This window comes from Tinamus guttatus, unplaced genomic scaffold, assembly GCF_059628265.1.
Source record: "Tinamus guttatus ecotype Peru unplaced genomic scaffold, ASM5962826v1 Tinamus_guttatus_pri_ptg000012l, whole genome shotgun sequence".
Taxonomy (NCBI): domain Eukaryota; kingdom Metazoa; phylum Chordata; class Aves; order Tinamiformes; family Tinamidae; genus Tinamus; species Tinamus guttatus.
In genome coordinates, this window is record NW_028288546.1 from 2,238,233 (window position 1) to 2,261,404 (window position 23,172).

General features: G+C 38.6%; 1 protein-coding gene across 1 annotated transcript; it reads left to right on the forward strand.

The window, feature by feature from the left end:
- Positions 1 to 422: 422 nt before the first annotated feature.
- Positions 423 to 22,519, forward strand: EIF3E (eukaryotic translation initiation factor 3 subunit E). The gene is made up of 13 exons (XM_088523094.1): positions 423 to 550; positions 1,842 to 1,956; positions 3,379 to 3,496; positions 8,282 to 8,324; positions 8,799 to 8,903; positions 10,780 to 10,905; positions 12,002 to 12,126; positions 13,401 to 13,527; positions 13,888 to 13,989; positions 15,019 to 15,128; positions 21,073 to 21,175; positions 21,416 to 21,550; positions 22,356 to 22,519. Exons 1-13 carry the CDS (start codon positions 461 to 463, stop codon positions 22,392 to 22,394), a joined length of 1,338 nt encoding a protein of 445 aa, XP_088379220.1. The 5' UTR covers positions 423 to 460; the 3' UTR covers positions 22,395 to 22,519.
- Positions 22,520 to 23,172: the final 653 nt, after the last annotated feature.

Consider the following 23,172-nt stretch of genomic DNA (forward strand, 5'->3'; position numbering starts at 1 on the left):
TAGCAGTAACTCTAAGCGATCTGACATGTGACAGCACACTTTATTTACTTTTGACTCGGAGCTCTAACCTTCCACTTAAAACAGCAATAAAAGATCAGCACAAAACGAGGCAGTCGGGTCACTAGAAATGGAACCGGACGCCTGATAATCCCAGGCAATATGCTAAGTTGATAGTTGGAGAATGTTTCCTCCTAGGCTTCTTTAAATGTTCTTATACACTATAAAAGCAAAACGCAAAGAGCGCTTTACACTTTATTTGATGTTTTGGAGTTTAACATTGCGGTCACCCCACAGACCTGCCACCCGATGACTCCCGCACGCGCATGCGCGCACCGCCGCTCCCCTCCCCGCCTGGCCCGGCGGGCTGCGCATGCGCGCGGCAGGCGGGGCGCAGCCGCAGAGCCCTCAAGTGCGGCCGCGTGCGCAGCCCCGCCCCGCGCCTCCCTCTGCCGGCGCCAAGATGGCGGAGTACGACCTGACCACCAAGATCGCGCACTTCTTGGACCGGCACCTGGTCTTCCCCCTGCTCGAGTTCCTCTCCGTCAAGGAGGTACGAGCCGCACGGCGCGCGGGGAGGCGGCGGGGCGGCCGCCCGGCGCCTTCTGCGGGCCTGGGACTCCCCCGCCACGCTGGGCCCGGCCCGGCCTGCGGCGGCTCCCGGGTGAGAGAGCGGGGAGTCCGTGCGCTCGCCCGAGCGGCCCCGGCGAGCGCTGCCCGCGTGGCCACACCTGGCCCTTCCAGGTCTCTTCCCTCGAGTTATGTAACCAACACGAGGGAGCCCGAAGTTCAACTTGAGGAGGGTTTAGTTGGTCAGAAGCATCAGCTGACTCCGTTTTGAAACGAGTGGAAACGAAATTGTAAGCCTTGCATCTTGAAATGATGTTTCAGGCCTCAGAGTCAACATCCTAACCTGCCGTGTCCTCATTCCTAGAGCATGGCTACTGCTTGCTGTCAGCTGCCCGAGGGTACTTTTGGTATTTTGGAGGATGGACTAAACCCCACAGAAATTAACTAAGCTCTATTGGTTTTGTTAGGCTGCTCTTGAACAGCCTGGTGTTCAAAACTGAATTAATCTCCTTGGATTTCCCACCAGAGTTTCTGTCTGTGATGCAATGATGCAGCCTCCATGCAGATGTAGTTTGGGGATAGCCATAAGTTTAGGTCATGGATGTAAGTTTAGGTCCCCACCTACATCCTGAATATGCAAAAGCAGAGTGCAACTGATGGCTAAATTATGGAGTAGGAACTTTAAAAATAATTGAACAAGTCTAAAAGAACATCAAATTATTATGATTATTATGCAAGCCAAACTTGCTTTTATGTTGTAGACCACAGAACATATTTTACATTAGTCTGCGCTACAATTAAATGGTATGTTTGACCCTGCCTAGCTTTCCACTTTGAATCCTGAGGTGAGTCTATGCTGCTTAGTGTCCTGGTTCTTGAAAAGTTTTTATTGAACTTCACCTATGGGTAGCATCTGTTTAAATGCTGGAGTCAGAACTGTAAAACTAGGTAAAAGTGTTCCTGATGGATTTTCTTCAGGAAGCTTTTCCTTGTCAGTTAATTGCCTTTTGTCAGGAAAAGTGATCTAGAATGCTATTTGTCCTCTAATTGCCTTTGAAAGTTTAGATGTTCATAAACAGCAAGAAATTGATGCCATGATTGGAAATGTCAATGGGCTGTATGCAAATGACAGAGAAGCTGTGTGATTTGATGTTTAAAATTAAATTATTTGACAAAATTTATAAATAACTTGTACTGTAAGCCTAAATACTTTTATTAAATGGAGGCTATTTCATTGTATCACACAAAATCTGTTAATAACTCATGTTTTATAGATATACAATGAGAAGGAACTACTACAAGGAAAACTGGATCTTCTCAGCGATACCAACATGGTGGATTTTGCTATGGATGTGTACAAAAATCTCTATTCTGATGAAATTCCTCATGGTAAGCTGCTCATTTAGAAGTAAAATAACTGCAAGCTATGTATGGCTTTTGTATATAAAATATTAAACAGCTAGTAGCAATTTGCTTGTTGCCTTTGAGAAATAAAATGATTTTAGTAATTTTGGTCTTAAGAGCAAGTGTGGCTTACTGACAAATAGTGTCCCCAAATCCTGGAAGAGCTTTCTGATATGTTTTGTTTCATATGTTAACATTTGCCAAGATGGTAAGGGTGGAGTATTTTTATTTCAAGAATTGTTGGCTCCATTATAATTTCCTACAAAACTATTTTTGAAGTCTTACTGTTTTAGTTGGTCACAGCTAAACTGACTTAAATGCTGTACTTTGTCTACACAATATATCCTTTTCTTTTTTCTTCTGTAAGATCAATTTAACAAGCCCAGAGATGTAACAGAGAAACATTTTTATACTCTTAGAAGTTAACTGAGCGATTTTGCTTTCATTTCTTCCTCTTTCATAATCTCAAGAGTCTTCTCAAGTTGGAGATAATGTCTCCTTACTGGAGTACTTCTTATCAGGCAAGTCATTCTCAGGTTTAGACTGGGTGACCTTTACGGTGTTCATCCACTTTTGACTTTGCTTACAAATACATAATCCTAATCACAAAAGAAGTGTCAAGTGTCTTCACTGTGGCATTGAATGCTGCCCTGGTGTGTGGCCCACTTTCATCCTTCCCTGCAAACTGGTCTCCCCTGGGACTTGGGCTTCGGTTGTCTGGGCCCACACATTTCCTTGTTCACATAGGCAATTTCAAGATGCCGCTGTTTTGTTTAGCGCTTAGGTTTTTTGGAGGATTGCAAAAGTATTTTTTCTATTGCACATGGTAGCACTGGGTGGAAGAGTCTGGATCTGTGTAAAATATTTCTGAACGTATGTTAAGTTCTACTCCTGCTTCTTTCCAGAAAAGATTTAATGATTAGGCATACACAGTGTTTCAAATCATAAATTCTTTTCTTCGGCTCAGCTTTCAGGTGAGTATTCTAAGCATGAACTTTCAGGACCTTGTCAGTTAAAGGAAAACTAGTCTTTTGGTTTATTTTTTTTTTATTTAAAAAAAAAAATCTCCAAACCTTTCCAAGCTGATTTAGAATAAGCAAACTTAACTTAAAGACCATTCTTCCCACAGTATTAGGCAGGATATCTTCTTTACTGATTCTGCTGTAGCTGTATATTTCTCAGAGGCTTGATTAGAAATGCACTGTGGATAAAGGGATGAAATTATAGAAACTTGCAGTTAGAGTTGTCAGATACCTCTGTTTTTGCAACTTGCCTGACACGAGAAGATAAGCTAGATGAGAATTGAGAAGATAGAGTTGAACTGTGGCCATCAGCATTGGATATCTGCAGTTGATCTCCCTGAAAAATTTTAAGCATTACATCATTTCTTCTGCTTGTTTTGCTTAGCTTTGCGTGAAAAGAGAACTACTGTTGTTGCACAGCTGAAACAGCTGCAGGCAGAAACTGAACCTATTGTCAAGATGTTTGAAGATCCAGAGACCACACGGCAAATGCAGTCCACTAGGTAATTCTTTATGCAATAAGTTCCCTGAAAATATTTCTTGGTACATCTTGAATGTTAGGGATAAAATGTTCTGTGTAGCAACTGCAAAGAAAGACATTCTTATTTTCAGGCACTTTTATTTTCAGCTGTATTTTTAGTAGTGTTTGTGGTGATGTGATTGAAATGGCCCCAAACCAAGTTACTCTTTTTAGTGCTCTTGTCTGCAGTACATACATCTTTTCTTTCCTCTTAATATTTAGATGAATCAACAGGGGCCAAATGACACCCATTTAATCATTCAGTGCTGTCAAATTGCAGCCAAGGATGATTTTTGGAAGGAACAGGGGATGAAACAATGCAGATCTCCTTTTCTAGAAGGTCTTTGTTCTCTTTGTCGTGATTCTGTTTTCTGCCATTGAGAGAAGATTATGAAATGTGGCTTGTGCTCTGGGAGGCCTGATGGAGACACATTCTTCCAGCTTCCTAGGGCATATTTCTTTTAGGAGTGCTGTCTACCATGTCACATGTTCCTCTCCACCCCAGCCTCCCCCTTCTAGACAGTTGTTGATGAATGTTGTTGATGAAAGGTACTGCTTTTTAATCACCTTTTTAAGGAACAGTGCTTTAAGGATTTTTGGGGTAGGGGGCAGTCCTCTGGCGTGAGACTTAGTTCTAGAATCAAGGAACCTCTGAGAAGGAGATAAAGCTCCTGGGTCAAAGCAGGGTTATATCCCATCAGACTGCTCAGGATTTTGGTTGAGCTTGGAATATCTTGAAGAATGGAGATTGTATAGACTCTCTGGGCAAGCTGTTTCAGTACATGGAGATCCTCTTTGTAAGAAAATTGGAGTTTTTCTTATTGCAGATATGAACCTAGGGTGCTAAGAGTGAAAATTAATTTGGGACCTAGTTTGCAAATTGGGGAAGATGGGTAATATCTCTTTGCTTTGTATGTGAAGGTAATTAATATGGAGTCAGTCTGTCTAAACCTGTGTAGGTTTAGACCTCTGTCTAAACCATTCTGTGAGGTTTTTCCATACAGTTAAGCTTAAATACCTTAGGAAAGGATTCAACTGTAATAGCTGAAATAGTTGCGAGAGTTCGACGGCGATGAAAAATATTCATTTAGTTTAAGTTACTGCTTGATGTCTTTACATTTGAAATATTTGTTATCTAATTACTATTGTAAATGTGTCTGTCTCTAGAAATTTAACTAGATGAATCCCTTATTCCAGCTCATCTGCTTTAAGATATCCCATAGTACATACTACATCAAATGTATCCTGAGAGTGTGTGTGCCTCCACTTGAGTTTGAAAGTGAGACCTTTATTTATGTTGACTGTTGCCAAGCTCTAAGAACCTACAAAGACAGTGCTTGTCACTTGTGCTAAAAGATTGTTTAGAGTACTTTAGCTCAGATGTTCTCTCTGAAGATACCAGTATTTTTCAAATTCTGTGGTCAGTGCAGAGCCCACTATGTTACCTTTTTTCTCCCTTTCCCTCCCCCTCAAAATTACTCGGGCATCTAGCATCCTGTTGACATGTGTAGATGAACAGTACATATTTTATCTGTGTGCCACAGTTTTCAGTTTCAGAACTTTTTATCACCTAACCTAGAATGCAGTTGACGCAGGAAGAGTGAAATACAGCATATAAACACATTGGTGCATATGTGAATGCATTTCAATGTAAATAATGATACAGAAAATACTTAAGCCATCAGTGTAAGTAAGCCTAATAATACTGTATCATTTTATCTGACTTCCCTATGGATATTTGTGCCATATAAGGCTTTCTATTAAGAAAATAATTTATGTTTGCTTGTGACCTTAGTGGTTTTTGAATGCCTGGAACCTTTGAAAGTATAGCTTGTGAAATTTAGTTAGCTATCTAATTTATTATCTGGGAATATTTAAATTTCACGGAAGATACTCTCTGATCTTATGTCTTTCTTAAGATCTAACTAAATTTCTCACTCGTATGGGAAGATCTTCAGTTCTTCCATTGCCTCTAGCCAATTTTTAACAGAATTTTGTTGCATAAAAATCTTGTTATGTATCCAAGTATGGGTGGTTCTTGGAGAAATTGTTCTGTTATGTGATATTTGGTTCAAAGAATTTAGTAGTACGGATTCCAGAGTGTAAACGCTCTGTTTGGAAGCAAGAGAGGATGTTTAAAAAAAATCTGAAATATAGCCTGCCTAATGCTATGAAACACTAGTCCTATCTTCACATGCAAGAAGTTTTGTTTCACAACTGGTGCATCTATTTCACTCTTTAAAATAGCTGAAAGCTTTACTGCTCACAAGTGGGTTTTGTTTGTTGTGTTTTGGCTTTTGTGCTTTTGTGGTTCTATGGAATTTCTAATCCCGATTTTTGGGCTTCTATGGTAACCCCAAGGCTATCAATTTACCTACACCTGAACATGCTTTAAATGAGTAGATACTAGATTTCTGCTTTGTTTTCTGTGACTATTAGCTGTTATTTCGACCTCTTTGTGTTGAATTCAGAGATGTATTTTATCAGGTTTTTAGATCAGGATTTTTGATCCATGGCAGTGCTGTTTAGAAGATCAAAGTCTGATGGGGATACACCAGAAGATGATGTGTGAAAGAGATTTTGCAAGTGGAGGTTCTTTCAAGAATAAGCCAAAGTCTTTTTTTATTATTATTTTTCTATGAAGATGTTGGAGAAAGGCCATAAGACCTTAAAAATTACAGAGGAAGAGTCAGTATCCCCTCACCCCCAAAGTATGTTCCACCGGAAAAAGCTCCTGAGATTCTTTCATTGCTTCCAAGAATGTTCCTAAGGACTGTTGTTCTTGGCTACCTTGGCAGTGTGCCATTTCCCTGTATCAGCTTGACCTACATACTGTAATTTCTAATCAAACCACTTTTTATCTCTGCAGTCAGTTGATTTCCCTGTGCTCTTAGTGTCATCTGCATGCACTTTCACTGCATCTTTCTCTCAAGAGGAATTTATAGTTTGACATTTTCTTCAGTTAAATCTTTGGTAGGTGTTCTACCAGACAGGAAAGCTCTGAAGTGTCCAGGTATTTGTTTCCAGGATTTCCTTGGGCTTCTTTAAGTACAAGAAGCATTTCTACTGCCGTATTCCTGGAATGAAACATTCTAAGAATGCAAGTGCATAAATCAATACCTGGTTCACTCACTTTCACATTTAAAGAGTACATAACACTAATTGAGACTTCAGGACTTTTAGGTAGTGTGGTTACACACATCTTACAAAATGTTTAAAGAGTATGGATTTATATAAATAGATTCAGTTTGCTTGCCCTGATAATACATCCCTTTCTAGAAGGGTGGTGTTTTTTGTTTGCTTTTGCGGTTTTTTGAAATTGAATGGCACTTTTACCTTGCACAAAAAAATCAGCTTGCTGTTAGACATGGAAAAGAATCTTCTTTTACTGCCTAATGATGTAGTGATGTGGTTGTCTTTCAGCTTTGGATGGCAGATAGTGCCTTCGTAGCTTCTGTAGAGTCAGGACAGCTGCCAGATCTCAGGTTCTTGATGTCAATAGAAAGGAGAGGATTAAGAGGAGAACTATATTGCATGTAAACTGCATTTGTTGACTCACTGTGTTTGGTGATTTCTGGAAGACTAAATGGTATTCACAGAATCCTTTCCTAGCTTTTTGTTTTTGTTTTCTCTTTTGTTTGGTAGGGTAATAAAAACATCTATCTAGGATATACCCTCTTATGACAAGATTCTTCTGCAAGTAGTTTGAGTTGGATAGCTCTTATTTTCTAATCCTGGAAGTGCGCCTGTTATGAAGCATTTTTTTCTTGGAAATAACTGCTAACTTATTGTTGTGGGAAGAGGGAAGACTTCCTTTCATCAGTGTGACCTAATATATGGCACTGGTTAATATGCTAACCATGCTGCCTAAAAATGTGAATGCTTTTCTACAAAGTAGGAAGAAGACTTTTTTTTTTCTTTTTTGCTAGCAGATCAGATAATTTTGTCTTCTGACAAGAACAGCTAACATGCAAGTTTTAGGAAATAGTTTGCAATTGAACAGTATTCATCATGTTTTGGGGGTTATTCTGGAGAATTGGATCTGTGCCCCAGCTGAAATCCACTGCAGATGCTGGATAACAAGATAGCCACTAAGTTAACTATTGCTGTAAATTCTAAAGGTGTCTAAAATCCCATGGTCAGTGTTCACTTTAAGTGCTAGCATATTTAATGGAGGGGCTTCTTGATTGTGGATGAATTCCAGTTCACCTGCTGGCAGCTTTGTCTTTCCTTCATCAAGATAATACCTTTCACTGTCTACTTTGAATAAAGAAATTTCATAGATGCAATTACATGTGTACACTAGCAATTTAGATTTGAGTTGACTTATTGATCATAGTTGTTTGTTCTGTAAGTATTTTCTGTGGTAGAGATATGCTTGTTAAATAGTATTTCCTAGTGCAAATAATGGGGAAAATTCTTTCTAATTTCCCCTTTTTTTTTTTTTAAAGTCTTGGCAAGCTTTTTTTTTTCCTGTCTACTATTTAATTCAAACTGTTTGGCTTGAGTAATTGCTGTGGAATTAGAATATGGGAGTGGGAAGAACTCTGAATCAAAACTTAACCTTCATAGTAAAGAAAGTTAAGAATACTGCTAAATAACCTTCCTTCTACACCTCCCTGACTACTCTTTATTTTTAATTATATTGCAGACTTTGAGGCTTTGCATTAACTTCATGACACTGAAGAAGTTGATTCACAATTTCTGTAGTTGCTGGTGATAATCAGTTTGTTTTGTGAAAACAGCTGTTTTTATCTTTTTATTATAGGGACGGCCGAATGCTGTTTGACTATTTGGCTGAGAAGCATGGTGTAAGTTTGGCTTAATCTGTTTGAATGTAATTCTAAACATCTCCTTCCTAACTCCCCCACAACCAGCAGTTCTGCAAAATTAAGTGCTGACATTCTGGTCTATCTAGTTTGAATGTAGCTAGTAGGCAGATTTCCTAATGCTCAAGTGTTTTGTTTGAATGCCTTTGAACATGCACATCTTAAAAATGAAGCTCAAACTTAATGTTAGTATATATGCAACTCAAATTTTCCTGGTTTTGTAATAGAGAATTTCACTTTTCCTCCCACCCAGTATTAGTGTAGTTACTAATATAGTGGCATGGCTTAAGGATAAAATGATTTTCTATTTATAACCTCTTTCAAATAATCTGAAGAGTTTTCAAAGATTACTTACATGTCTGTCATAATTTTTACTGTTTAAAAAACGGTCCCGTAGCTGCCTGTAGCAACACTTTTCCACCTTAGTGAAGAAAGCCTTTTTGTGTTCTTTTCCAGTTTAGGCAGGAGTACCTAGATACGCTCTACAGGTATGCAAAATTCCAGTATGAATGTGGTAATTATTCGGGAGCTGCAGAATACCTCTACTTTTTTAGAGTTTTGGTAAGTGCTTTTAAATATTTAGACTGACATAGTTATCTGTAGTCAAACGCAGTACTTGTGAGCTTTTTCAGACCATTATTCTGTACCAAGGAAGTTTTGAAAAGATTTCTCAAATATTGTAGTTAATTGTCACTGGTTATTGTCCAGTAATTCTGTTAGTTTTGTACTGAATTGGGAGCTCTTCCTTAAAGCTTTTAAGTCTTGTGGTTAGTTTTTAATTATGGAGTGTTTTTTTCATTTGTTCCCCACTGCAAACATACCCTAGAAAAATATTTTAAATAACAGCAAAACGAATACTTATTTTTATGTGCCGGGATTACCAACAGTAGAGAAAAGCTTGCAGGTAGTCTGAAGGTAATTGGTAGTAATGTTAACTGCCTCTGTATCTGAACTCACATTTGCCTTCTGAATTTTGTGGGGTATTTAAGTCATTTAACAGGAGAGTCTGAACAGCTTAAGGGAGAATTGTAGAACCAGATCTGTGGTCTCTTAACCAACTCCCAGTGTTTTTGAAATTCATATCATTGTTATTGGTGGGAGTGAATTTTGAGTGAAGATTTAGTGTCTTCCAAGAATCTCAGCACAGTTAAATTCATTGTTGGTGCTCAGTGAATGTACCATTTTGCTAACAAATGGAGACTTAAGGTTGTTGCTTGAAAATCTGGATGCTGTAGCTAGAATAGCAGCAGTGGCTGAAGCCGGTTACTGTGACTAGCTAACTCTAGTGAGATGATTTGAAAGCAGGGCAGTGCATATCAGCCTCCTTAAATCAAATTCCCTGTTTAATTGGCACCTTGTTTTTCTGGAAGGTAGTTACTTCTAAACAATGCATCTTGAAGATATGTGAAGTGATTAGTGAAATTGGTATTTCTGATGATTTCGTTTCATGCTGTCTACTTAGTTCCATCTTAAATGTCCCTAAATCTCATGAAATGTCACTAAAGTAAAGCACAATAATTCTTCTGTAATTAAAGGAGAAAAGAGAATCATTAATTTTGGAGTAGTATTGTAAGTAGAAATGAACTGAATTCTTCGTCCAAAAACTGATGTTAAAGTTGTGTTTTTCTGTATGACTTTGTGATATTTCACGTTTGGAGAAAGAAACTAAAATTCTATTTCTCTAGGTTTTAGTTCTGCAGGTGTCCTATTGCTTGTTCTTTAATTCGAGCTTAGCATAGTTTTATGTCAAATAAAAATAATTTCTAAAAGTGAAGTACTGATTTTGGTCCCTGTAGCTTGCTATAAGGTATTTGTTCCTTCTGGTGGGAGATTTGTTTAAAGTTGTGTTGGTGAAATATAATCCATGAAAAGCACTATTGTAACTGTGATCTGCAAGTAGAATTTGACACTCTGAATGACCTCGTGTAATTGATTCCTGTATAAAACCAACATTGCTTGACCTTCCAACTACCATTTTGGGAATAGAATTTATGGTTGCAAAGTTGTAGTTTTACAGGAAGATCCTGTAAGAAGCTTTAGTCACAGCATCAGCAGGAAGAACTTTGGGCACTATCGTGTGTGATGTGGTTACTTACTGTCACCAGTTTTTTGAGAACCTGCTTTGTAGGAAGTGTCTATTAGTTCATAGGTGATGAACAAAGTTCATAGGTGGAACAAAAATGACATCATCTCAGCCACTTTATTCTTTTCTGTTTAACTTGGGAATCTACAATATGAGTGGAATTTTGTCTCGCTTGTGATGAGATTTTCTAGTTTTAATTCATGCCCTTCTGTATCTAAAGTGCTTTTTTGTTCTGGAAAAATAAAAAGGGGACTGGAAAGGTCTGACATGTTATAGAGTTAAAAATATTGCCAGAAAATACTTTTTTTCCTTTTTTTAAATTAAAAAGTATGACTTTGCTGTTGTTGAAAACAGGTTCCAGCAACAGATAGAAATGCTTTGAGTTCTCTATGGGGAAAGCTGGCTTCTGAAATTTTGATGCAGAATTGGGATGCAGCCATGGAAGATCTCACAAGATTAAAGGAGACAATAGATAATAATGTAAGTTTAAAAATAAAAAGCTTATCTTTGCAAATAAGAAATTAGATAGCCTAGTAGAGTTGCCTTTCTGAAACTGTCTTGGGAGCAATTTGCCACACTCTTGTACCAATACACATGTTCTCTTAATTTTTAGTGCCAGAGAAGAAAGAGGCTCAAGAGTTAATGGCAAAGAAATATTGAAATCTGTCATCTTTCAAATGGCATGCTTGCTTTGTTTGAAATGCAGTTTGTTTTGGTTTTATTATGATTATTTTTTATTGGAGTCCACTCAATGAACTTCAGTGACTATATCTGAAATAATTTAGGAGAGCTTTACTGTTCTAAATGAAAATCTTGAGGGTATGGGGAGCTGGTTTGCCTCCCTGCCTCAAATTTTTGTTGATGACAGGTAATTTATACTAACAGGTATATGAAGCTTTATGAAACTATGTGGTTATAGTAGCACTATGAAATTTCTCTTCACTCTGAGGGTTTTTAGGACAAGACTGTAGTTGACATGTTCCTGTGAGTGTTTATTACTTTACTGTGTCTATTCATTCTCAACATGTTGTTTTATAACCTTTATTTGAAATGGTGCTGAAATTGCATGCTATAACAGTTAGTTTAAATGAAAATAATTACGATATTTTCTGTCTGAAAGTGACTGTGGTGTTTTGTCACTGTCTGGTATCTGCTTTGCATGACAAAAAAAAGTTAGGCTTTAGAGAAGAGGAAAGAGGAAGAAGCTGGAGTTAGTTGCTTAAATCACATCAGCAAAGGAGAAGACATGAAACAAAGTTTAGGATTAAAAAGAAAGGATTATATGTGCTAGTGTGTTCATCTTTGAAAAAGTAAAATAAGTTGTGAAAATGGAATACAAACTTTGGCAAACAATTTGGAACATGGTAGTGAAAAAAATGGCAACTTTGGGCAAGATGGCAAGTTAAAAAGCTAGAGGTTAAACTCAGCCAGTCAGTGGAAAAAAAAAATGCAAATTGCTGAACAGCTGTTTATACAAACTTTTTTTCTGCGGGTTGTGTTTTGGATTTTGGTGGGTTTGGGGGTTTTTTGCTGTTTGTTTGGTACCCTAGTTGAAATTGGGATTGTTTTGTTTTAGTCTGTCAGCTCTCCACTGCAGTCCCTTCAGCAAAGAACATGGCTTATCCACTGGTCCTTATTTGTGTTTTTCAACCATCCTAAAGGGAGAGACAACATCATTGACCTCTTTCTCTATCAGCCTCAGTAAGTGTGTTGTGCTGTGCTGTTTTTTGAAGAAAATGAATGTAGAAGATGAACATGCAAGTTTATCACAGAATAGCTGAGGTTGGAAGCCCAGTTCTGGACCCAGCACTCCGGGTATCTCCCCAACAGAGAGGAAGCAGCACTTCCCTCAGCCTCCTGGCCATGCTCTCACACGGCACAGGGCACCCCTGGGCTCTTGCAGCAAAGGCAGCCGGTGCAGGTTCATGAGCAGCTTGTTCTCTGCAGAGCTGCTCACCAGCTCCCTGGCCCCCAGCCTGTCCTCATGCCCCAGGTTATTCCTCTCTATGTGCAGGACCCTGCACTTACCTTTGAACTTCATGAGTTTCCTCTCTGCCCATCTCTGTTTTCAGCCCAGTGCCATAAGGTGCTTCAGAAATTCTAATGCTCTTAACACTTTTTTTCCTCTGCAAGACTTCTGAGTTTGATTGTTTGATCTGATTTTCTTCGTAGTTTTACTTCTCTTTGAGGAACCAGCCTGGGAAGCACCATGGGGGAAATAAAAAAGCTAGTCTCTTTTTACTGGTGTTCAGACAGCATAACACAAGCAGTTTGTGTTCCTATCCTATCACCCTTTTTTAGGACTGTAGGGGAAGGCACTGTCCTCTTATTTTGTTACAGCAGAACCTATTCTAAAGTGATTCTTGAGGAACATCAAGAGCTTTGAAAATTAAGTGAGGAGCAATGGAACATTACAGCTCTATTTGAGAGGACCACATATGCAGATCTAAGTGTAGAGCAAGTCACTCTGAAATTCAGTAATACATTAAATTTTGTTCTCTTTCATACTAGATGAGATGACTTTATATAAAATATGAAAGAAAATGGCTGATTTTTCTTTTTCTACGACAAAGCCCAGTAGCTTTGTAACCTACGTTGTAGAGGCAGTAATTTTTTCTCACACACTTGTTCACTGCCTCCCCTCCCACGAAATAAGTGTCGTTGACAGCATAGGGCAGGGGTGACCTGAACTTAGCATATGGACTGTAAGTTTTCTGTTTAGTTTGTTTTCATCTCATTTTTCTAGCACCATACATACCCTTCCCTATTCCCTGCCATGGTCAAGTATCAATTTCCAAGCACCAAATTTCATGTATATCAGGGATGATTTGTTAATCCAAATGAGAATATTTGAATAACTGGGCAATCCAAGCATTGATATAGTGCTACATAAAAGATGTATAAGCCTTCATGAATCTTGCTTACTCTGGATGCAAAACTGCATCATTGAGTGTTGTGTGGATTATTCTATCCAGGTATCTCAACGCGATTCAGACAATGTGCCCCCATATCCTGCGCTACCTGACCACTGCAGTCATAACAAACAAGGATGTGCGGAAGCGTAGGCAAGTGCTGAAAGATTTAGTCAAGGTTATTCAGCAGGTAAGGCCTAAGACTGTCTCTGATATGTTCTGTTACAGAGACTGTAACTCTCTTCTGATAATGATTCAGAGGGCAGAATGAAATTTTCTTCTTTCTTTTCAAAAGGAATGTGTAGAAAGGAATGTGCACATGGTTTTCCTTTACTGTGTATTAAACACAGAATTCAGCAAAATACATGAAGTGTCTTTGGATTCAAGTTTTCCGGTCTGAGAAACATTTTATTTGTGGTGTAGAGACTTGTTTCCAGTTTTAAATGTTGCTCTTTGAGGAATATAAGAAACACTCAAGCAATGTGAACTTTAAGAAAATTGTTTCTCTAACATTTCTGGATTTCTAACTTTGTCTAACTGGTTTTGGCAGGAGTCCTACACATACAGAGATCCCATCACAGAGTTCGTGGAGTGCTTGTATGTTAACTTTGATTTTGATGGTGCCCAGAAGAAACTGAGGGAGTGTGAAACGGTAAGTTTTCCATAACATGCCAGATTTGCTCTGTGCAAAGATCTTTGTAAAACTGACATTGGGTGGCTAATTTGGTCGAAGCAGTGCTCGATTCTGTTGTCAGTGGTTTGCACATGCAAGGTAACTAGCATTCCGTCTAACAATTTATTTTGTAAAGTTTAAACAACTTGCTGGTGAGAGTGCAGTGTTAAAATTGGATAGAATCAGCTCCTAGAACAAAAAGTGACTAGGCAAATAATGCATCTTGGTGAGCTTCAGCTTTTCCATTAGTGTTTCAGAAGTCTTGAGTTGAAGAGCTGGGATTTATGTTTGTTCCCCAAGAAAGATGTAGTTTCAGAGTGTAGCATTGCATGCTGAACTTGGAACATTTAGAGGAAAAAGAGATGTTGGGATGACTGAATGTGTGTTCTTGGAAGCTTCTTAGTTTAATTTACTATGAGCAGTTTAAGATACCTGGCAGTTCTGCTGACCAGATCAGTATGAAAGCTTTATATTTCTAATAGGTGAAAACTAGTGCAGATTTTTACAGCTTCTACTTTTACTCCATCTTCATCAATGTTAGTCACCTAATAGAATAAATCTAAATGACAGATAATTAATTCTCTTAACTGCATCAAGTCAGTGATCATGTAATCAGAACCTCGTAGGACCTGCTAGCAGTGCTCAGTACACTGATCTGTGTGATAAGGAGAACAAGCTGCCTTAGCTGATCAAATTGCTGAATAAGGGAAGAAACTGAGTCTAAGGAGAGGAGCTAAATGTTGTGTGTTGAGTTGACCTTGTTCGGTTGAATGAGAGCTCTGGCCCTCGCTCTCTTGAGTCAGTTCTCAGTTACCCTCTTGACACAGTCATAGCTTAAATTCAGCAGATTACTCAAATGTTCTGCTAAATAGGTGGAATTTTCACCACATCTTGGAATATTCCAAGAATGATTTTTAGAAGGACTCATCATTGATCTCAATGAAGGTGTCTCTAATGGAATCATCGTCCTTGTGTTTTATTTATGGTTCCTTCTCTTTGTGCTTGCAGGTGCTTGTGAACGACTTCTTCTTAGTGGCCTGTCTTGAGGACTTCATTGAGAACGCTCGCCTCTTTATATTCGAGACTTTCTGTCGCATCCATCAGTGTATCAGCATCGGGTAAGGAAACGTTTTTAATGTGACATCTTAGGAAAAAATCTTTCCGAGCTAACAGAAAAGTAGTGTAGGCTTGGGTAGTAGAATATCCAGTTAGCAGATGAAGTAAAAAATCCTTAAAATCTTGGTGGACCGTTGTCCTTCTAGTTTTGTAGAACTAATGTGACATATTTCAATTAAACCAATCATGTTTAGAAGTATTTCTTTGTCTTAAACCAAAGACATGCATTCTCCATCTTTTCTTTCCAAAGAATGTCCTGCCAGAAGATTATCCTAATAAATTTTGCGAGTTTATCAGAAAATCTCTTTCTTGTGTTTATTGTGTTTATGCTAGAAGAAAGATAAGTATTTTTAATTTTATTACGCTGAATATTTGTTCATTATGTAACGCATTTGCTTTCAAATGCATTTGGGAAATATTTTCTTATCCTTTATACCAGGTAATTGCAGTCCTTATTTCATTCCTTCCGTTCATTGTTATGGATTAGTCTTTCGAGGATACCACATAGTGAAGATTCAATGTACTCGATAGTGAAAGATTTAATGCAGCAAACTGAAAGAAACCAGTGAATTGTTTGAGAATTTTAATTAGCTGTCGTGTGGGAGTTTTTAAGCATGCTGATGATGCTGAACTGAACTACTCATGAACAAATTATTTCATGCCTATGTCCATTTTTTATAAGGAGATTCATGGTCCATATAAAAGCACTTTAAGCAAACTACTGCAAAATTGAATAAAAGGGTTTGGGGTATGTATTTTAAAATGTGAATAAAGCTCTTGAGTTATTGGGGAGTATAGGAAGGACAGGCACTCCATGAGGTTTTATAAATAACTCTTGGATCCAAAGATGCACATTGCTAGTAATACTAAGATTTTAACAAAACTTGAAAGTTTAAGGGGGAGTTTGGGCAGGGGGATGGAATTGTTTAATTGCAGGCTAGATGTTGTTCTAATAACTCTGATCTCAGCCAGATCAGAGAAGCAGTGAGCATGCTTCCCTCCTCATGAGATTCTGGAGGATGCATCTTAAGCATTTTTTCCAAGTATTTCTCTTATGAGACTGATAAATCATGGGTAACAAGCAAATAATTATACAAAAATAGGAAGCTTTATTTAACAAGACTTCCAGTTGATGATGTAATTTATTTAGCATTTATTACTTATTTTAAAGTTCTGACAATCATTAGATTGGGGTTTAATAAGGAAGACCATAAGTATTCCTTTGTGCCTTCCAGACTTTGTTTTTGAAATAAATGACCAGTTAAAATGTTTCTAATTAGGAGTTTGAGGCATAGTTCTTGCATTTGTCTATCCACAAGTGATTTCCACAGCTATTCCTGGAGTTTAAAACTAGCTGGTTGTACCACAGTGCCTGATAAGTGCTTTATAAGTATTCAGAACAGATTTGAAAACAATTAGTGGGAAATCTGCTGTTTCTTATGTTAAATAGAAAATAGATGTCTACTTAGTTTTTTTTTTTTTTTTTTTTTTTTTAACTACTTGCATCTGTTGGGCAGCTGACACTTTTCCGAGAACATACTTGTTTTATCAGTTCTAATTTTTTAATTTATACAATCCAAATCATCCTGAAATTAATTTAATGTTTGAAATATGCTTAATAGGGAGTAATAGATTAAATTAGTTTGGAATGTGATTGGGGTAGCTTGATATGCCAGTGTTTAATTGAAGAGCTGAGTGTGCTTCATATTTTTCTGTATCTTTGCCTTCTGCAGGCAATGCAAGATAAGTTTGTTTATACATGAAGTTGCATGGAATTCAGTAATCTTTCCTTTTAAGCAAAGGAAGAACTTAAATAACATTGTTTTGGAATGAACCAAATCTTACTGCAAAAAAGTATACAAATATTTCAGATAAATTTCTGAAGTCACCTGGTAGATTAACTTGCCAGAGTAAGGACCTATAAAGACGTTATTAATCAAATTATTTCATTACACTTCCTTTTATTGGATGCTAATTTGTAGTGGGTATCTTTAAAAATGATGAGAAACTAAAGACACTTTTATTCCTAGAGGATAGGAGCATAAAAAAGCTATCTGAGAGTCTTAAGTGGCTCACTGTTACTTGAGCTGGTGGATATGTGTATGGGAGCTATGCTATGATTATTCCTCTCTTGCAAATATTAGACAGGTGATGTGAGTCTGCCAGGAGGCTGCTCTTTGGTAGCACAAGCTCCCTCAGGAGGAGGCTTCAGTGCAGTTCCTCAGAGAAGGGCGAGTGCCGCTCGGGCAGCGGGTGCTGCTTTTCCAACCGTTGTCTCCCATGTGGTGCTGTGTCCAGTCGCTCCAGGTGGTGCTGGCTGCTCCGGCAGCCCGTGCTGGGGACCCTGCCACGGAGTCTAGTTGCTGCAGCTGCTGAATTAAGGTTATCTCCTCTCCCAAGGGTCTGACAATGCTTAGATGCTTTTTTTTTTTTTTTTTTTTTCTTCTCTCATACACATCTTCATTTCACAAAGACAGTGCTATTTTTTACATGATAACTTTAGGGCTTTTTAGTTTAAAATTTTGAATCTTTGAATCTTAATGAGGTTCAACTTTTTGCTCTCTAGAATTTTGTAATTTGAAAGTTCTCCAAGTCAATGTGCAGGAAGAAAATGCCTGTTATGGAAGCTGTGCAAAGATGTATGGCTTTTGTTATGTAACTGTGTATGCTGTATGCTTGCTGGTATAATGTCTGCCTGTGCCTAAAAAAGCTAGTAAAGCTAGTAAAATTTTTAGACCTGGATAAAAACTGTACAGTCTGTGTCCCCTATTTAAGCGTGGTGGTATCTAAATGCAGAGAACCAGAGAGTCATTATGGTTGGAAAGACTTTTAAGGTCAAGTTCAACCAACTTATGCTTCTTTGCTTTCAAAATCCGTGTAGAGGGTTGGGAGCTTTCTCGGGCTGCATCTACCTTAGCAGGTGATGGGATATGAGAGGGTCAGATCTGCAGTGTGCAGTGGTTGTTGCTGGGAAGGGTGACACCCTCTCTGCTCCGTGGCTTCCCTCTGATGAGGCTAAGTCAGCTCCTGGGACTGAGCACCACTGAGTGCTGGAGCATGTGAGATGTTTTTACTGCACCTGTGTTGGTTCTGTATAATTGGGAGAATCCAGTTTTGATGCCATTGTAAGTGTCACTGCTCCCTGGCATGGATCAGCCAGCAAAGCAGGGGATGAATGAGAGATTGACACTCCTTGTCCAAACTTATGTGCTTATATAGAATCTTGTAGCTTAACCAGTTGACCAAACCCATCTCCATTGAGTCATTCTTGTCCCCTTCTGAAAGGAGTTATTTCATATGAATTATATTTATATCTCTGAAACAGACCCACTTCCTCCTTTCCTTCCACTCCCTTTTGTGGACACATCCCCTTTCTTTCAAGACTGAATGTCTTTAGTTTTGACTCTGGAGCTTAACATACTAAAGCCATGGTAGCTTCCTGCCTACTGAAAGACTTGTCTCACTTGAGCCGCCAGCTCTCGGCGGCTCAGAATTCTGCAAAAACTTCAATCCGAAATCTTCTCTGGTCTGTCTTAATTCTCTACAGCAGCTAATTGAGCCATGCATTAAGAGTTTTAATGAAATGGAAGCAGTCGGGATCAGATCTTACTTCCCCTTGTTTTGCTAGACTCCAGATACTTTGTTGCTCATTTGTTGTGTTACCTCATTGAAAGGAGTTTGAAGTTCAGTGTTTTAAAATGTGTATTTCTTTCTACCCATTTCACTTCACATTCATCTCAAATTGAGTTTATTTTTGTCAAAAATATAGGAGAAGATTACACAAATTCTTGTCAGTGGAGCTTATGTTTGCCTGGTAGATGTTCTGATTCAGGAAGTGGTTTTTGCATGTGTCTCTGCCTTGCAAGATGCAGGAACTTTAACTTTCTGTGTCTTCAGCTTTGGGAGAAGTAGAGGCAGTTCATGTCTTTAATCACCCTTTGACAACATATGAGTTATAATGACAGTTTAAAAATAATCACTGTGGACTACTACAGTACAGGATTTCCCATCTCTCTGGAGAATTGCCTATCACAGTCTGTAGTAATGCATTATATTTTAACACCCGTAGTTTTTTTTGAGTGACAACGTTTGGTCATTCCCATCAACCCCTCTTGTACTGGATTGGTAAGATCTGAAAATCTTGTGTATGCTTAGAAATGACAACCCCCCCACACGCTTTGAATTATAGTAAACGTTTTGCATACACAGTTACATGCAGTACCATTTGAAAAAAAAATAGGGTTATTTTATAATTATTTTAGTAGACGCTGCTAGGAACTGAGCTGTCGGTGTTGAACTACGTAGAAAAAGAACCACGTAGTGAAACGTCATGTTGGGTGGTGGTAGAATGCGTCCGAGCGAGGTCCTGTGCGGCGACCGCAGCGCGGCTGCTGGCTCTGCGCTCGCGTCTGCTGCCCTTACCTCATACCTGCCACGCACGCCCGGAACCTGAGGGCAGGGTGAGGGTTACAAGCCTCTTGTTTGAGCCAAATGCCAGCAGGGAATCCAGGGGTTCACCAGAAAGCCACAGGAAATGCCCTCATGGGGAATTATGCTTGGACAAGAGTGCGTGTTTCCTTAACGCTCTCCCCCTGCCTCCGAGCCCCCCCTGAAATTGCAGGTGGTCGGAGTAAAACGCATCTCCTTAGAGCAGTGATGCAGCCCCTGTCTCCTGGACCAAGCTCGGAAGTGTTGCCTCATGGCACTTGCTCCCAGAACTGCAGTTTGCTGCCAGCTGCATGGTGTGTTATTGCTAACTGAGTTAATGTGGAACACTCTGCAGGATTAATTATCCTAAACTTCCTTGACTGCTGGCAGGAGTTTAGAAAAGAAAATATAAAAAGCTCTGTTGATAATTCTGGTTGCTGTTGTATGTTGTGGTGAAGTTACTTAACCTACAGTTATACTTCTGTCTTCTGGAGTCATGGTGTCATTATATAACTATTGATTAGCAGAGGATTGATTCCTGTTTTGAAACATTAAGGTGGTTTGGTATGAAATGGAAAAGGAAATGGAAATGGAAAAGTTGGCAAGTCTGTGGTAATACACTAGGTGCTTTAGAAGTGTCGAAGGTATTTATTTAACTGTATGGCAATTGTAACATTGAATTTGCTCTACATAAATGTAGTGAACTGAGTGATGCTGGGGAGGGAAAACAAAGGAAGCTTGACTATAACCCCCATCTGTCAGTTACAGGCAGCCCTAGTTCTTTGGGGAAGGATTCTTCCAGAAATTAATTTATGGGATGGTATTTGAGTAGGATAGGCCCTGTTCATCCATCGGGAACACCAGCTTCCAATCAGTCCATCAGTTCTCTGTTCATGGTTACATACTTGACTAAAATGTGTCACATGCTAATTGGCTACCAAAAATATATCAGACTTGCAAATTTTCTGCTGTTACCAAATAGGTGGCTGCTACCAATAGGTGGCTGGATAGCCACCTATTCTGGGGCGGTTTTGTCTTCTGTTGCTGTTAGATTTGAGCTGTGAGACTTGCTGGTGGCTCCTGCCTTGCTCAGCTGAGTGCCCAAGCACCCTTGTGCTCTGGTCTTACCTGGCTCTGTCAGCCCTTTGGAGCTGGTAAAAGGTTTTAAGACTTCTGACATCGCACAACTTTACAAAGAATTTTCACATAAGCAAGGTTTAATAGGGTTATTAAGCAAGATTTAGATGTAAAACAATGTTGTTGGGTACGTAAGTACTGTGTCTGGATTTCTTTTAAGGTCAGGCGGAGTCTCTAGGCTTTAAAGTAAGTTATTTCAGTCAAATAGCAATAAGCTTCCCAAATATATGAAACTTACCACAGCAGAAACCAGACTGTTCTTCAGTAAGTTTAGTATGTTGGTTTGATGCACAACTCTCGTGTGTTCCATAGTGCTTGATTGTGTTTTCCAACATGAGACACTTTTATTTCACCTTTTGATAATGGTGTGTTGTCTTCCAGCATGTTGGCAGATAAACTAAACATGACTCCTGAAGAAGCTGAGAGATGGATTGTCAATCTGATACGAAATGCACGATTAGATGCCAAATTGGATTCAAAGCTGGTAAGACTATATTAATAAAGGGTCCAAGAGGGTTGACTGAATTTTAGCAAAATTTTATTCATACTGCTCAAAAGTAGTAAGTTCAAATTTATTCCTTGTATTTGTTTATGAAGTATATTGCCTTTCATTTATTCTGTCTTAATACTGCATGTGATGTCTGTGAAAGCTCTGAAAGTAGAACATTAAAGGATTATTTTATGACTTATTAAAATTATTTGCTCTATCTTTCCTGTGTCTTAGGGTCATGTAGTTATGGGCAACAATGCAGTCTCCCCTTATCAGCAAGTGATTGAGAAGACCAAAAGTCTGTCTTTTCGTAGTCAGATGCTGGCCATGAATATTGAGAAGAAATTAAACCAGAGTGGCAGATCTGAGGTTGGTATAAACTATGTTTTTCTGCATTTTTGCCTGTGCGCGTTTGGTTTGTTTGTTTATTTGTGTGTGTATATAAATATATATATATATACACACATGCACACTTAAGTGAAGCTCTTACCTCTTTCTTAGTTTATCAGATCTACTTCTAACTCTTCTTCTGGCACCTGGAATTAAAGTGGAAAGACTTAGTTTCTTGAGCATTATACAGTGATTCTTGATTTCTCACCTCTCATCACATTCCATTTCTACCTTGTTTACCTAGGTCTGTTTCTACCATCATTTAGTTCTCATGCTCTATTAAAGGCCTCCCCCACCATTTTAAATGGGCTACTTTTGATGTATGATATTTAAATTAGTTGCACTGCTTTTTTAAAGCAATTTTTAAAGCAATATTTAAAAAATGGCTGCTATATTCTTAATAGAATAGCACTTAATCTTTACACAACTATCTAACAATCAACTAACTCACAACTGCTTGCTACCTCCCCTCAATACTGAGGAAGTCCAATAAAAATTTTTGTAATTAAGTGCTATTTTATTAGGAATATAGCTGCCACATTCTTTTATATTTTGAGACTCTCTAGAACATTTTCCTCTTCTGCAGCTTCTGTAGTTCTGTGACTGTACAACTTTTTATGTATAATTGCTGTTATGTTAGCATTTACTTCAGACTCCTAGGTATCATCTAGTAGTTGACAATAAGTCTACCTCATAGCCATTCCTTAGAACTATAAAAACTATTTTCTTTCAATTTCAGCACATAATAATTTTTCTTCTACTGATTCTTCTATTTGTTTTATAGGCACCGAACTGGGCTACTCAAGACTCTGGCTTCTACTGAGATACATCTGCAGAGGGGAGAAAGGTTTTCATTTGACTAAATATAACATGATAAATATGTCACTTTTTTGAGGAAAGGTAATTATGTATTCTATCAATTGTTTGAATAAAATTGGCTACTTTTAACAGTTTGTGCACCTTTATAATTTGAATAATTATGTATTTAGCTAAGCTGTATGGAAAGGCTCCTTAGCCTGATGGTTTTCTGGAGAACAGCTTACCCTGTGTTTTAGGCAGATGTTCTGTTTCACTCTTCCCTGGGCTTCCTTAGCACCTTTGCTCTACAGAACAAAGTGCAGCACCCCTAAGCCAGGAACTCCTTAGGAAGCTGTGAAACGCAGGGACTGATCAGGGAGGTGGATGTAAGTGATGGAAACGGGAAGCCTGCCTCACCAAGCAGTTTAGCACTTAAAGCTGAAAAGTTAGTGGCTCCCCTTTCCCACACTGGAGCTGTGTAATTTCTTCAGTCAGAATTCAGCTAGAATTTTCTGTCTTTTTTTGCTAAAGCTTGTGGGGCAACCAGCAGGGTGCCAGAGCTGGTGCAGAGCTTTGCATGTGAAGAGCAGGAAGAGGATCCTTCTGCCTTAAGACTCAAAAAGTGTTTTCTTGGCAGGCATTTGGTGGCAATTCTGGCTGGAGGTGTTTTCTGCTCTTGCTATTTCTGTATCATGGCATACTTATCATGCCACAACAACACTGCAGCAATTGAGTGATGATAATTAACTGATTTGGTCTAAGTATTTGTCAAATAAGGTGAGCTGTCTTGGTTGATAGGCTTT

Excerpts from the sequence above, each read along its gene's own strand:
- EIF3E (XM_088523094.1), top strand. The coding sequence starts at position 461 with ATGGCGGAGTACGACCTGACCACCAAGATCGCGCACTTCTTGGACCGG. Across the intron at positions 8,904-10,779 it reads TCTACTTTTTTAGAGTTTTG|GTTCCAGCAACAGATAGAAA; the intron begins GTAAGTGCTTTT and ends TGTTGAAAACAG. Across the intron at positions 15,129-21,072 it reads CATCAGTGTATCAGCATCGG|CATGTTGGCAGATAAACTAA; the intron begins GTAAGGAAACGT and ends GTTGTCTTCCAG.